Source organism: Strigops habroptila, chromosome 2 (assembly GCF_004027225.2).
Source record: "Strigops habroptila isolate Jane chromosome 2, bStrHab1.2.pri, whole genome shotgun sequence".
Taxonomy (NCBI): domain Eukaryota; kingdom Metazoa; phylum Chordata; class Aves; order Psittaciformes; family Psittacidae; genus Strigops; species Strigops habroptila.
In genome coordinates this window covers 34,707,998-34,722,741 of record NC_044278.2, presented here as the reverse complement: position 1 = coordinate 34,722,741, position 14,744 = coordinate 34,707,998, and the positions used below count along the sequence as shown (strand labels likewise).

The window sequence follows — 14,744 nt, the reverse complement described above, 5'->3', positions numbered from 1 at the left end:
AAAATCTTTTCTACCAACCTCCCCTTGTTCCATTTGAAAGTATGTAATTGCTGCTTTAATTTTTTTTCCTGACTAGAAAAGGGTTATAAAATCAACAGTTGTCTTTTGTGATTGTGAGATATCAAGAACCTAACAACATTTTTAACTTCCAATAGGTATTTATATTGTTTAGAGTCTTGCCAGTCATCCCTTAGAAAACAGCAGTAGTCAGTACTGTGTACTCTTTGCATAAAAAAAATGTAACTAATGATCGTTTGCATTTAGATGTCCTCATTTATTTTAGTATGCTCTTCATCTGCTTGCCAGAATGAAGTCTAATGTTGAATTACCTGAAAGAATATTTCTCTCAAAAAATTGTGTAGAATTTTTAGAAAAATAAAAAAACAAAACAAAAGCAAACCAACAAAAACCCCAAACTTTTTAGTAACAGCAGACCCTCAGCATTTATTTTAGACATTTGTGGGAGAGGAGGAACAGAAGAATTAAGCATTTAAAATACTTTCACTGTTAAACAGTTATTGTTAGGGTAATGCAAAGATAAATGCTGACATTATTCTAAAAAATGTATCTGTTGAGAAGTCTTTACCTTTAGTATATACAAAACAGCTCGTAGGGTTCCAGAAGTCAATAAAGACCATGATCCCAACCTGGAAATGTGTTTTCTGTATCAAGACTTATTCATGTAGGGAGTTAGGAATTGAATGTTTCCATACTTTAAGCACACTTAAATTATATAGCAGATAGTAAGATGCCATACATTCATTCTCCAGGTATAATCCATGGATATGTTTTAATTCTACATATGGTGGGACTCTTACTAGGACAACAAATACGTTGAAAAGGCAGTTCAAATATCCCAAAGCAAGGAGAGAGGCAAAATTATACCAGCCAGCAATTACTGATGATCTTCATTTCTGTTATGAATTTTCTGAGAAGAATTTGTGTAGGGTTTTATTTCAGATGTAGGTTCACATTCAAGCACTCCACTTAAAAGCAGTACACTTATTTTTAGTGTAAGAAGTATAATGCATGTATGAAGATTTGACCAAATTTAATAATTTGCAAATTTTCCCTCGATTATTTTCAGTAGTCAATTTATATATTAAATACTATATTTATGAAAGTTACTCTCTTAGCATATATATGTCACTCATTAAAGCTTTCATATGCACTGTATGCAAAAAAAAAATAGAATTTTTTGTCAATGTGTTTGTGTGCTGTCAGTGCTGTGAAATCGTGGCTATTGGTGATCTGTTGTAAGCTTTATGATTAATCTATTGACTTTTTTCCTTTTGCAGAGAAAGTATCACTCTGCAAAGGAAGCTTATGAACAGCTTTTGCAGATCGAAAACCTTCCTGCACAAGTAAAAGCAACTGTCTTACAGCAGTTAGGTATGTAAAATTAACTTCTATTTTTCTGTGTGTTTCTTTTTTTCATCTTCGCCTTCAGCAGTGTTTTTAAGGCTCTATTTCCAAAGAGAGTCTTAGACACTGATTATGATACGTGAGATTTTCACCCCAAATAGAATGCATAACAGTAGATAATTAAGTAAATAAGAGAGAAGGAAAAGGTTTTAATTAAACTTACAAAATTAAACAGCTCTTAGACTTGCTACAGTATGCGCATTACAGGTTTTGGGCACTGAGGGGGTGGTCTATTGCAGAAGGAGTGCAGCAGTTAGGATTCTGTTATTCTCTGTTCTCTTCTGAGAACAGCCCTTGAATAGCCAGGCTGTATACAGTAAACCAAAATGCTGTGTTACAGAGTAGAAGAACATGGCAAATGGAAAAATTTACATTTGCTTTCTCTTTAACTAGAGTATGTAATGAAAACCTATTTCTGTAAATAAGAAGTTTACCATCAGATTATATAAAAGAAAACACATAAAAAGAAAAAAAATCTTATCTTTTTTAAAAAAATTGTCATTTTCCATATTGATAGAAAGCTGTTAAATCATTTTTAGACCAAAATTTCTAATGGGTAGGTAGAATAAATTACTTTTGTCCTATATACCTTATAAAAGTATTTCCAGAATATTTTGTTAAAATTGTTTAACCCAGTGCAAATCTTCTTCATTCACTTTTTCCATGTTCTTCCATCTGATTTATTATTCTAAATATTAATTTAGCCTGCTTATGCCCATTTTATTTTTTTTTTTTTTTTACCCCCTTCACGTAGTGGTCATTTAATTCAAATTAGTAACTGGCACTAAGTTATGGCCACAATATTTGCTTTTGTTTGTAATACAGGTTGTGTATGGATTCGGAGTGGGCTGGTTTGTTTAGCTTTTGAGTCTTCTGTGTGATATCACAAATGAAACGCTGGAGGAGTTCGCTGCAGGACTCTAGGTGTGCTGATCTTTTTGCTGTCAAAGGGCAGTGTTGCTTAGATTTCGGTTTTCCCTTCTATTTTTTTTAACTCGGTATCATGCCACCTGGTATAAATAGTCAGGAGTTTCAGCCAGAAGGGCTATAGATATGATCTATGGAATACAAGCTTCCCAAAGTAGCTGATCAACGCTTTTTCAACTCCGTTTAATGTGTTTTGCCACAGTAGAAGCAAAGGCGCACAATTGTATTCAGAAAATCCTACCACAGGCCTCAATCTCTGTGCTGGCAATAAGGGCAATGACTTTGAGAATTGTCTGCTCTCTAAAAACTGGATTAAATCCTTTTATTCAGTCGGCATAGGTCACCTAGTTATGTAGTGTGGGTAACTTCTATGTGGATAAAAGGATAGAGTGGTCTTAACCAGGACATTTAAGGAATAATACCATTTCTTTTGCTCTTCACTGTTAACAGTCGTGTTTATCAGAGTATGATATTTATCACAGGTTTAGTCTCTAGCAGCTGCTAATAAAAACACCTCCTCAGGAAGCACGGTCCAGGTGGTGGACTGCTACTTAAAAAAAATAATATAAAATACCTGCCATGTGCCGGAATGCTACTGGCAAAACCCAGTCAAAATATATTTGTATTTCTAGGTTGAACTGTGCTTTTTTTGTTTTGTTGTGTGAGGGGTTTTTTTGCTGTTGTGATTTTTTGGTGGTGTTTTTTTTTTTTTAACTCCAATAGAAAAATCGTTTTGGCATGAAAATACCCTGTGTTTATTTTCCTTAGTTAGTTAATGCTGATTTAGGCAGAGTTGATATTTAGGCAAGTTCAGATGTCTTGTGAGAGAATTATTAAAATCTTTGCTCTGTTGCTGGTTTCCAAAACAGACGAGGGTGGAAGAGAACCCTGTGATTCTCAGATAAATACATATCCATTCGAGCTGATGCATGCTGACCAGTTCAAGTAGATGTAACAGTAAGATCTGTATGGTTGGATAAGAGCAGTTTGTTTCTTCTTTTGCGCCATTTCTTTTGCTTTCCAGACAACAATTTTGTTCACCGCTTTGCCTAAAATTACGTGAAATTAATGAGACTGAAGAGCAAATCTGTCCTGGTATTGTTTCTCCAATTATATTCAGTATTTGCTGAGGGAAGAGTGTAAGAACAACGTGGCCATCTGCTTAGAGGTTCCCAAAGCACTCTCCAGTGATCTTCGGCTAGAGGCGTTCCTACGTGGTGTCCACATAACTAGATGAGACATCATAAGATGTTAAAATAGGGAAGAGGCTTATCTCTTCAGAGACTGAGATGATGATGTTTATTGGGGAAAAAGCAATTGCCACAAGTTCAGCATGAGGGTGATTGGTAAGCATAAAAAACTCCTGCAGCATCAGCTAGGCTAGCACATCCTCTTGGTGAGGCAACACAGGGATTCATTACAAATTAGATTGTAAAGACCTGGAAAAGAGCATGTGAAGCACATTTTTTCCACACTTGTGAAATATGGAAAAAATGTGTGCTTTTGTCATGCTAAAAATGTCCCCAAGATGGGAAGAATAGTCAATGTGCTAGTTGAGAATTTGAGTTAGGTCTTGCAAATAGGAAACTGTACAGCTTACCAGGATTTTTCCATTATCATCCTTCTGTACATTCTTAATTTTATGCATGAGGAGAGGAGAGATCCAGTTTCCTTTACCTGTGCTATTCTAGTAGAAAACTTTTGTTTGTTCTCCCTCACGCTTTCTCTTGCTTTTGCCTCTTTCACCTCCCTGCACAGGAAGATAAAATAGGGAAGCAGCCCTTGTTTCAGCAGTGAAACTAGATAGGGATTGCTCGTTCTCAGCTCTGTCTCTGAAAAATAGATTCTTTATCAGTAAACCTCAGTAAAGATCTCCTGAAGATACAATTTGTGATTTTTCTATCCAGCAAGGTTCTGATGAAACAGAAAATGGGCATCACGGCACAGCATTTCCAGAGATAGAAGAAATTGTTTAATGTCTTTTTATACTCTTGTTTATAATCCTTGAACTATTACCTTTATCTCAGGCTTTGCCTGGCAGTGTACCCGATATGCTTGTTCTTGATGTACACAGGTGCATTCTAATAACCACCCTCACATAAGCTTTTTTTAGTTAAAGCATGAGTATTTTCTATATGCTTAAGAACCTCAGTGATTTGGGATTTGAATCAAAAACATTGCTTAGGAAGTCCACGAGTGAAAGTAGTGTATGTTATGTGTCTCTGCAAAAAATATTGTGGGTTTTTTTCCTCTCCTTTTTTATTTCTTTTCTAATGGGTATAGTTTTGACTTGATCCATCTTCAGACAAGATAAAGTACTCTTTTTTTCCAGTACTGTAACCACTTGGCTCCTAACCTGTGTTGCAGTCCATGAAATACTCAAACTTCTGCTTCTGACCACAGTTTCCAAATGATACGTCTTAAAACACCTTAGGCAAATATTGTTCAATAGATAAGATTTTCTTTGAGATTTCATTTGTTAAAGTTTGGAAGTTTGCCTTCCATTTGCACAAGTATCGCTGTGACTACTAACAAACTATAAGCCCGTGGAATAAAAAATAAGCTGTATAGAACAGGTAGAATGAAGTATTTAAGATATAGTCTAGTTATGCAGAATGAAGTAAGGCTGCAGATACTCATCAGTTCCGTTCTCAGCCTTGCCTACTTTATCTAGCATTTCAGATGAGATCTGAATCTGATCTGGATGTTTTCAGTGGTATTATCTGTTCATGTGATTAGACTATATCATAAAGGGCAAGCTTAGGGTGCTGAAGTTTAGCTGGCGAAGTTTTTAAATGGACATGTAGTACAGATGTGTGTACGACTCTGTAGGTAACTAAAACTTCATACAAAAGTAACCTTGGATATTTTATGAGGTTGGTATCATAGTGTTCCATAAGGGACCATTTATTGGCAGGACACTATAAAAACATTGGGGCAATCCATTGTCACATCTTAGATTTTACAAACGTTGGCTGAAAAGCAGTGGATTGTTAAGACAAATAGACGTGGAAATTAAGCAAACAGCAAGACATGGTTGACCAGTGTGGCATGTAGTGATTTCAGCAAGCCAGCTGCCTGCTACGAAGGATTTCCTTTCTTCTCATAAATGGCAGAGAGATGATTTTGTGGCTGCTTAAAGTGATTCCATCTAAGCTTAGAGGAAGGTGAGGAGCACCTTAAGATGATGAAGGTGCTTCATTTGAAATGGAAACCAGTCAGTGGTAGAGTAGAGATGTAAGAGATAATACAGGAGCATGGATTGTGGGAGACCTTTAAAGTGGGGATGAATAAATCGTCTTATGTAATGAGACAACTGAAAGAAAAAAAGGCATGTGAAAGAAAATTATGTGTAGTTAGATGAGGAAATAAAATTATCTATTCAGCAGAATTTATTATGTAGATGAGAGATAATTGTATTTGTCAAGGTGAATGGAAAGAATGTTATAACAATGAAGATTGAATGTGGAGATAACAAAAATTCTTACCACTGTTCTGCTGGGGAGTTGTCTAAATGTAGAAATGGGATAAATATGAGGATTTAGAAGAAAAGGAGTAAACTGAACATAATGTACAGATAATTGATGTGCATGACAGGGAGAGCGGTGGCATTTTTCGCAATAAGGAAGGTAGCTGTGTTCACAGGAGGAAAAGAGTTAACATTTTGAGATTTTTATAGTAGAAGACTGAGCAGTTCATAATTGTGCTACTAACCTCATGGAAAAATTCTTTAAACTACAAAAAAAACCCCAAACCAACACACTTTAAAAGTACCTGAAAGTAATTTTAACTTCGGGTCCTTTGGTCCTGTAATTTTAGTATAGAACTTTAAAACTTTTAAGAATTTCCTTTCTAGTATTCTATGTAAATGATATTGTTGATGGATATTTCTGTTTTTAAAGAGGAACTACTGCTACGAATATCCTGCTGTGCCAAAATGTTAAATTATCTTCGGGAATTTCACTTCTGCATTTATGGATTCTTTTTGTAGGCTGGATGCATCACACTGTGGATCAGCTTGGAGACAAGGCAACCAAGGAAAGCTATGCTATACAGTATCTCCAGAAATCTCTAGAAGCAGATCCAAATTCTGGTCAATCCTGGTATTTCCTTGGAAGGTGAGCAATGACTTTATGGGCGCTGTAACTATATTTGTCATTTTTTTGAGGATACTTACAGCTGTAAGTATCTTATGTTGTTTTTCTTAATACTTTCAGAGGAAAAATGAAGGGAAAGGATGTATGTATCTACTGAAGTCTAGTTTTCTGGAAGGTGTCTAAAAAGACAAGGTGCTAACATATTTGGGATGAATATGTTACCCAAGCGGTCCTGCTTTTTTTGTAGTTATTATTCAGTCTACACATTTACAGTAATCTGAATCTGCTCTGCTGGTTTTACCTGTTCCTCTCCTGCTTTTTTGCCAGTGGTCCTGTCCCATGTGCCTTGAGCTAGTTGAGTTCTTACATAGCAACAGGATGGAGCCAAGACTCCATGAACTATATGTGCAGCTGCCATGCTCCTGCTCCCACTGTGCCACAGCTTTCATGTGGTCAGAGTGAAACCAAGGACCATACAAACAAGGGGGAGGAACACAGGAAATGGGGGTGAAAATCTAGTGGAAGCATCTCTTATACATTACAGGGAGGACTAGAGCAAAAATGTTTCTGTGCCCCATTCTTCCATGCCATATTCTGGCAGAAGAGGAAAGGAAGAGGGTTGTGCATTCACTCTTTTTCTCTCCTCATGTATTCCCTTTTGTGTTCCTTCCTCTCTCTCCTGGTTGTCCAAACTGGATGGCAAGTTGGTCTAAAGCTACTTTTAAAAATATACCACCACCATCCCCCTCTCCCACCGAAAAAAAATCCATCACCTTGTTTTAAGTTTGGTGGGGCACTTAATGATAGTGCTGTCCTAATGAGAGTCTTCATGTATCTGATAAGTAGCCAGATTGAAACAGGTATGTTGGAACTCACATTAGATTGTGATTAAAATGATCTTCTTAAACATTGTGTTCAGATTTAATGGATGCTTTTAGGTGAAGTACTGCTAGATTTCATTGTATTCCTTTCGTAGCGTACCTCAAGAATACATGAAAGAGGGTAGCTTGCTGGACAAACCTTTGCCTCTACTATTCTGTTGGGATTTATTTTCTATAGAAGAAAATTCTCTATTGTTATTTTTGTGTTTTGAAATTTATCAGTTCTTCTTCCAACAGGAAAACTTATTACAAGCAGTATAAGAAGCAGAGCTATTGTAGATTAAACTAGTAAATATATATGTTTTTTTAATATTGTATTTATTTGAATCTTTTAATTTTAAAAAGGTAGGTATTATTCCATGTGGTATAATTGTAGTTCTCTTTAGAGTTCTGATATTTCTGCCGATAATAACAGAATAACTTTGGTTTTCTGTGTGAAAAATAATCAAGAAATTATGAAAAAATAGAGAACAGCAAGATTCTTTAGAAAATGTCATGCTCTATATATGCAGTAAAACTAACTGGTTTGCTGTTCACATTGGGATGTCAGAAATGCACATAAAAAGCTTCCCAGGCAGTCAGGAACCATCCTGACTCACTTGGTCAGTATCTCTTAATAATTCTGAAACATTTCTTGTAGAACATGAAGTTTCCTAACCATTTGTTTGATGAAGTAGGTAACTTAATTGTTTCTTTGTAATGCTATCTGTAGGTAGTGTTCTTATTGATTGACAAGTTACCGCAAACGAGAGAAATGTAAGTTTTTTAATTATAGTATGACGCTCTTTTCCTTACAAATGCAGGAATCTAGGGTTTAAGCAGTTTTGGTATACTTTTCAAATAAATAATTGTAATACATGTTGATTAAGATGTTTGAGTCTGCTGCTGCCTGTTATTCAGAAAAAGCAAATGTTTTGGATTCATCTAGATGAGTCTGTGTTTGCATGACTTAACATATATCAGATCAGTCTTGGTAAGTCATCCTCAATGATTACCTTGTATAAATATTACCAAAGTTCTTTTTTTCTTCTCCCAGGTGCTATTCAAGTATTGGGAAAGTTCAGGATGCCTTTATATCTTATAGGCAATCTATTGATAAATCAGAAGCAAGTGCAGATACATGGTGTTCTATAGGGTAAGAATGATACAGGGTAATAAAATGATATAATTCCCCGCTAATATATGTGAATAAAGAGTATCAGCTTTTTAACTCTTTTGTGGTCTCAGAGGGCCTGTAAAGCTTTTTTATTGATACCTTCATGTTGTCAGATTGGTTTGATTTGAAGTTTAAATAATTGATTTATATTTTCTTTCTCAATTTTTTAAAATAACACGTATTAAGATTTTATGTGTTGTTTATGCTTATTACCATGGTTTATATAATGGCAAAGTTTCTTAAGGGTTTTGAGGGGGGTGCGTATATTTGACTTGCTTGTATTTTGACGTTGTTATTAATTCTCAACTTCACTAATCTTTCTATTCAGTGTGCTGTATCAACAGCAAAATCAGCCTATGGATGCTTTACAGGCCTATATCTGTGCTGTACAATTGGACCATGGCCATGCTGCAGCCTGGATGGACCTAGGCACACTCTATGAGTCCTGCAACCAGCCTCAGGATGCCATTAAATGCTACTTAAATGCAACTAGGAGCAAAAATTGTAGTAATACCTCTGCACTTGCAGCACGGATAAAGTATTTACAGGTAAAACTAATGTTTTCAGAAGCGGGCAGCACTCTTCCAAATACACAGCAGAGGGGAGGGGAGAAGTAACACACAAGTTTAACTTGCAGTTGTTTGTGGTGTGTATAACCTGTTTTCATGTGTATTGTAAGCATATCATAGCCTGTAATATTTTATTTCTTCCATTTTTAAGTGGAACTTAATTCCTTATAAACCCTATTTTGCACATTTAATCAAAGCATACTGTTCTACATCACTTTGCTTTTTTCTTTGTATTGTCTACATTTTTAAGTTCTCATAACATAGAGAGAGAATGCACACGCACTATCTTTCACTCTTGTTTGCAATTTCAGAAAAAAGGAATTGTGAGACCTCTGAATCCAGAGCTCATCTTTGTTCTGATTCTCACAAAGGTTTATATTCTGGTTACCCTCTTTATACTTAGCACCTTTCTAAAATCCGAAATTTTAAATCTATCCTCTCTTTAAGACATAATTAGCTACAGCATTTAGGAAGATTTCATGGACTTGCTCTTACTAAAGTAGGCTTGTGTTAAATTTGCTTTTTACATAATTTTTCCTAGGCTCAGTTGTGTAACCTTCCACAAGGTAGTCTACAGAATAAAACTAAATTACTTCCTAGTATTGAGGAGGCATGGAGCCTACCAATCCCCGCAGAGCTTACCTCCAGGCAGGGTGCCATGAACACAGCACAGCAGGTGAGAAGTTGGGTTATGTTCTGCAGGTGCCCAGCTTTTAAGGGTTCTTTACAATCGGTAGTGGTCAAGCTTATTTTCTTGAGCACAGGACTGGCTTTTATTGATAAAAAGCCCTTGATTTATTTGCAAAGGGATATGAGATCAAGAAGCTCCCTATAATGTGGGAGAGATATGGGGGTACCAATTTAGAACCTTTGTGGATTTTCATGATTTCAAAATATATCATCTTAAATAGAAATGCTGCAGTGGTTTAATTATCCCATCAAAGGTACACATTCCTCCATTGATGACCATATGGAAACTGATTTTTCAGTTACTGAGATCACCTTCAGAATACCTACTCGGCCCTTTTAATATATGTGGGCTGTTAAAAGATATAATTTAAAGGAAAGAATTAAGAATATATAGAACCATATTTTTGTCTTCCTTCTGTGATTCTTAGGCTTGTAAACCTCATCATCCAAATACTGAACCTGTACTAGGCCTCACTCAAACACCAATTTCACAGCAATCCTTGCCACTACACATGATTCCTTCTAGCCAAGTAGATGACCTGACCAGTCCTGCCAAGAGGAAAAGAACATCTAGTCCAACAAAGGTATATACTCTGATGAACTCAAGAGCCCCCTACCAAAATTATACGGAAATATGCATTAAAATAATGCAGCATGCACAGAATTTGTGCTTTAAATTTTAATCCTTTGGCATCAAGGTGGGGAATGTTTTTAGGAATTTTAAAAAGCATTTTTCAGTGATGTGTTTTATCAGGTTACAGGTCAGACAAGAACTGCATAAGGGCAGTGCAGATCAGTGGCACTATACTGCAGTCATAGTTGTATAAGTGAAAAAGTGTTGTCTCATGATAGAGAGGGAGATGATCATGTCATCCTGTTTATTGCCTTTGCTTATATTTAGAATTAAGTGTTTCATCATCATGTAATAATGTTACAGTAGATGAAGTATTCAGTTTTAAAAGTAGTGTACATTTAAATTAATTGCATAATTTGATTTGATTGTTTTTTGTTAAGATACTAGATATAATTTAACTCTTTCCTCTGACTATTCTGATACTGTATGGGAATGGTAGAATGAGACTTGGCATGTTTTAGTATGTTCTTCGTTTATATTGTTATTCTTGAAACAATATCTAGTTCTTTCTTAAGTAAGATAAAATCTAGCTGGTTAAAGAAGTTATGTTTACCCTTTGATAGTCACACATCTTAATGTAATGTTTTCTCTCAGAATACTTCAGATGTTTGGAGCAGTGGCCATACAGTGTCACATCCTCCTGTACAGCAACAAATTCATTCTTGGTGCTTGACACCACAGAAATTACAGGTATGTTGAAGATCTTCAGAAGCTTTGATGTCTTTTTTTTGTTCGTTTCTTCCTTTTAATAAAATAAATCTGGAACATTTTTCTATTTCACGTTTCTGAAATTCAGTGTGAAATATATCCCAAATAATTCCCACAGTGCAGTTCAAGTTGTGCTACTATTTATGGCTTCCCTGTGTGAGAAGTCATAAATATTTTTATTTCTGTAGTAAAAGAAACGATCTCTAGCAGAAACTGAACACTTACATTGTATGAATTCTATAATTTATAAAGTAAGAACATACAGTAATTCTTTTTTCTTATGATGTTTTAAAGATAGATATGCAAATTGCCACACTTGCGTGCCAAGTGAGTCTTGCTACTTGCTGTTAGCGTGTGGGATATTGAAGGAGGTGTAGAAGTGTTGTAATATCCCTTTTTTCCCCTGAGGTAGCCTCTTCTGTCAAATTGCGTAAACAAACATGCACATTCTACAAAATGCAGTTATTCAAATGAAATCTGGTACTGCTTTTTTGTGGTTTGTGTCGTCTAATATATGAAATGCTAGATTTTATTTCTTAAATCTTGTTTCAGGTATTTTTTTGTTGCAATGTTTTGTTGTCTCTTCAGTTCATTAGGGCTCGCAGTGAGCTTCAGCAAGAATTTCATATTCTGAAAATTAGGCCTAGCTGGAAACTCTTATCGCAGATACTGCTTCGGATGCAAGGAAAAGTATAAAGGAACACAGTGCAGAGACAGAAGGCATTCTGATTGACTGAACAGTGTTCCCCTCAACTCCACTATAGTTCTTTAGCTGTTTCTCTGTCTGAACAATACTGACTTTATTATGCTGCATAATTTTTCTCTCCTTTCCCTCCTTTTCCCCCGCTACCTCCCACACGCCCTAATCACTCTTCTGTATCTCTCCAGGCATTCTCATTCTTTTTCTTTGTTTATTTTATATCCTACCACTTTTCCCCCTTTTTAGTTTCACTTTTTTTTCAGATCCAATTTCTCCTCTAAGCAGTATCTAAATAGGCTTCTCTGTCTGAGTGTGGTATACTGGGTTTGCTGGCAATTGCATGACAAAGTTCCAGCGTATAGGAATGGGAGAGCCAAGAAGAGATGATGCAAGAAGAGAGTGAATGAAACCTTTACTGCCTCTTCTAAGTCCACCTTTTAAAAGTGACAGCTCAGAGGCTGGAAGGATATGGGACATAACACACACCAAATGGCTCAGCTAACAAAAGTAGAAGGGAAAAGGGCTATGGCTGCACAGTTAACCACCGGGGCTCCAACATGCCGGTAGAGGAGGGATGGGTATTGGTTTCACAGAATTGGTGGGCAGCAAGAACAATGCTGCCTGCAAAGCCTCTGCAGCCATAGCACTGGAGATAAATGCAGACTTGCTTCTGCTGATGTATGTGGTAGGTGAGCCTTTCTGATTCCTGTTACCTTATTTAGACATTTTTTAAAAAGCAAAATAACAACTGAAGAACACTGGTTTAGGCTTCTGTGTACCTGGTGCATGGTGACCCTGTTTTCATCACACCATCATATAGAAAGATATATACAAAATCAGTCTTTATTCATTGCAGTCCCCTGCAGCGGGACTTCAGAATAGAAAGATGTTTGCGTCTGTAACAGAAAGCTCAATCATGTTTTCAGCTTTACAAGCCTTACCTTCATGGATAATTTTTAGTATTGTGTGCAAGAAAGTTATTAAAAGGCACATGCAATTTTAATGATTCTGAACTGTACTGCTGTTTTTTCAGCACTTGGAACAGCTGCGTGCAAACCGAAATAATCTAAATCCAGCACAGAAACTTATGCTGGAACAGCTGGAGAGTCAGTTTGTCTTGATGCAGCAACACCAGCAGGTGAGAACAAAAATATTTTTCTCTTCTACAAAACTTCAGTCAGTAATGGTGTGTCTGTTGTGTTTCCTGAATTTTGAAGAATTTCTTTTGTACAGAGTTCTCATGCCCTTTACTACATTATGTTAAGTCATCTTTAATTGTGGTTTACTGGTTGAAATTTGGCTGTGTTTTGTTATAGGGCTACCAGATAATGTAAAAGTTTTCAAACCACACTGTCAAATTAAAGTGAGCAGACACATTTAAAAGTGGTCTTACTTGAAAAATACATAATTGTAATAAGATGTATTACAGAATATCTCTCCTCCTCTCATTGTTCACTTTTCTCTCTCTTAGTGTCCAACTTTAGCAGTAAAACGTTAACAGTCAAACTGAAGGGCCTAGAAGAAAAGTGTGCCAATAGTTTTACCTTAAAATCTGCTCAGTGCATTTGTGAGCATGACAGTCATCTTATTTCTCAAAAGCAACTCTGAAGATCTTAAAATCAGTATAAAATTTGAATTGATCAGTACAGTAAAGTACACAAACCTTGTATGATCTTTACTTTTTAAATTCCACAGCTAATGTTCTTGTGCTTTGTTCATCTTCCGTTAGATGAGACAAACGGGAGTTGCACAGGTACGATCTACTGGAATTCCTAATGGGCCAACAGCTGATTCATCACTGCCTACAAACTCTGTCTCTGGTCAGCAGCCGCAGGTTGCTCTAACCAGAGTGCCTAATGTCGCTCAGCGTGGAATCCGTCCCGCCTGCCCCGGGCAGCCTATGGCTAATGGACCCTTTCCAGCAGGCCCCATTCCCTGCAGCACAGCAAGAACGCTGGGTAGTACAGACACTATTTTGATAGGCAATAATCACATAACAGAAAGTGGAAGTAATGGAAACGTGCCTTACCTGCAGCGAAACGCACTCTCTCTACCTCATAACCGCACAAACCTGACCAGCAGCGCAGAGGAGCCGTGGAAAAACCAACTATCTAACTCCACTCAGGTATACAATTTCAGTTTGCTTACAGAGTATGCTAAGGAGGCTTGTTAAGCACATCACCACCGTTTGAAGTCTCTCATTTGTAGACACACATTTTTCTGTTTCCTAAAGCTGATGACCTAGATGGAAATAAAACGCACATTAGGTTAAACCTGACTATTACTTTTTATTTTTCAAAATCTGTGTATTAAATCAGCTAATTTCAGTCTAAAAGAAATGATGATAAATCAAAGAGGGCAGTTACATACTGCTCAGCTGCCTATCTTTGCAGGAAAGTTTCTTTGAAAAGGAATACTTGTACGTCTTTTTGTTAGTGCTTCTTTAATGTGAGATGTTGTGACTTCGTTTTTCATGTAGGAGGAATGTGCACATTTCATGGGAAACTGAATGTCGTAGTTATTTCTGACATTATGCTGTCGTCATGATGTAATCATTACCCATATTTTGTTTCCATATGATCTTTCAAAATTAATTTCTAGCAATCAAAAATAAAACACCCAAAAATCTCCAAAGCAGAGCTGCTTGCAAAAAATACTGTAATGCCAGTAAAAATCCATAGGGACTAAAGTCTGTAATTAAGGGCGTTCTGTGTATGCGTGGGTTAGAACTTGAAGATGGAGAGGGTTTTTTCAGCCTAAATGTCTTTCTTTCAAGACATACTTTGTGGATGTAACGAGGTGTTCTATAGGAAGATATCCTAATGGATGAATTCACTTTTACCAAAGGGGTTAAACAGTTTTATACAGTATTGTTTTCTTCCTCAAAACTGCATAAATTTCTTGTTTAATTAATATTGCCTGTTACTTTAATGATGAAGAATTGAGAGCGGGCTGTG

The 14,744-nt window shown here is 36.4% G+C and overlaps 1 protein-coding gene across 18 annotated transcripts in view; it reads left to right on the top strand.

The window, feature by feature from the left end:
* The window catches only part of KDM6A (lysine demethylase 6A), a 156,555-nt gene that overhangs the window by 100,484 nt on the left and 41,327 nt on the right, over positions 1-14,744 (top strand). For 11 of the 18 annotated variants that reach the window (XR_003990023.1, XR_003990032.1, XR_003990031.1 and 8 more), the window contains 9 exons: positions 1,299-1,392; positions 6,344-6,470; positions 8,367-8,465; positions 8,815-9,034; positions 9,597-9,731; positions 10,174-10,329; positions 10,974-11,069; positions 12,821-12,925; positions 13,517-13,912. Coding sequence is in view for 7 of the 18 variants with exons in the window: in XM_030476369.1 (XP_030332229.1) it covers positions 1,299-1,392; positions 6,344-6,470; positions 8,367-8,465; positions 8,815-9,034; positions 9,597-9,731; positions 10,174-10,329; positions 10,974-11,069; positions 12,821-12,925; positions 13,517-13,912 (1,428 nt within the window). In the remaining 11 variants the exon portion in view is untranslated. The remainder of the gene's footprint in view (positions 1-1,298; positions 1,393-6,343; positions 6,471-8,366; positions 8,466-8,814; positions 9,035-9,596; positions 9,732-10,173; positions 10,330-10,973; positions 11,070-12,820; positions 12,926-13,516; positions 13,913-14,744) is intronic. The other 7 variants (XR_003990028.1, XM_030476368.1, XR_003990027.1 and 4 more) reach the window with 4 other exon arrangements.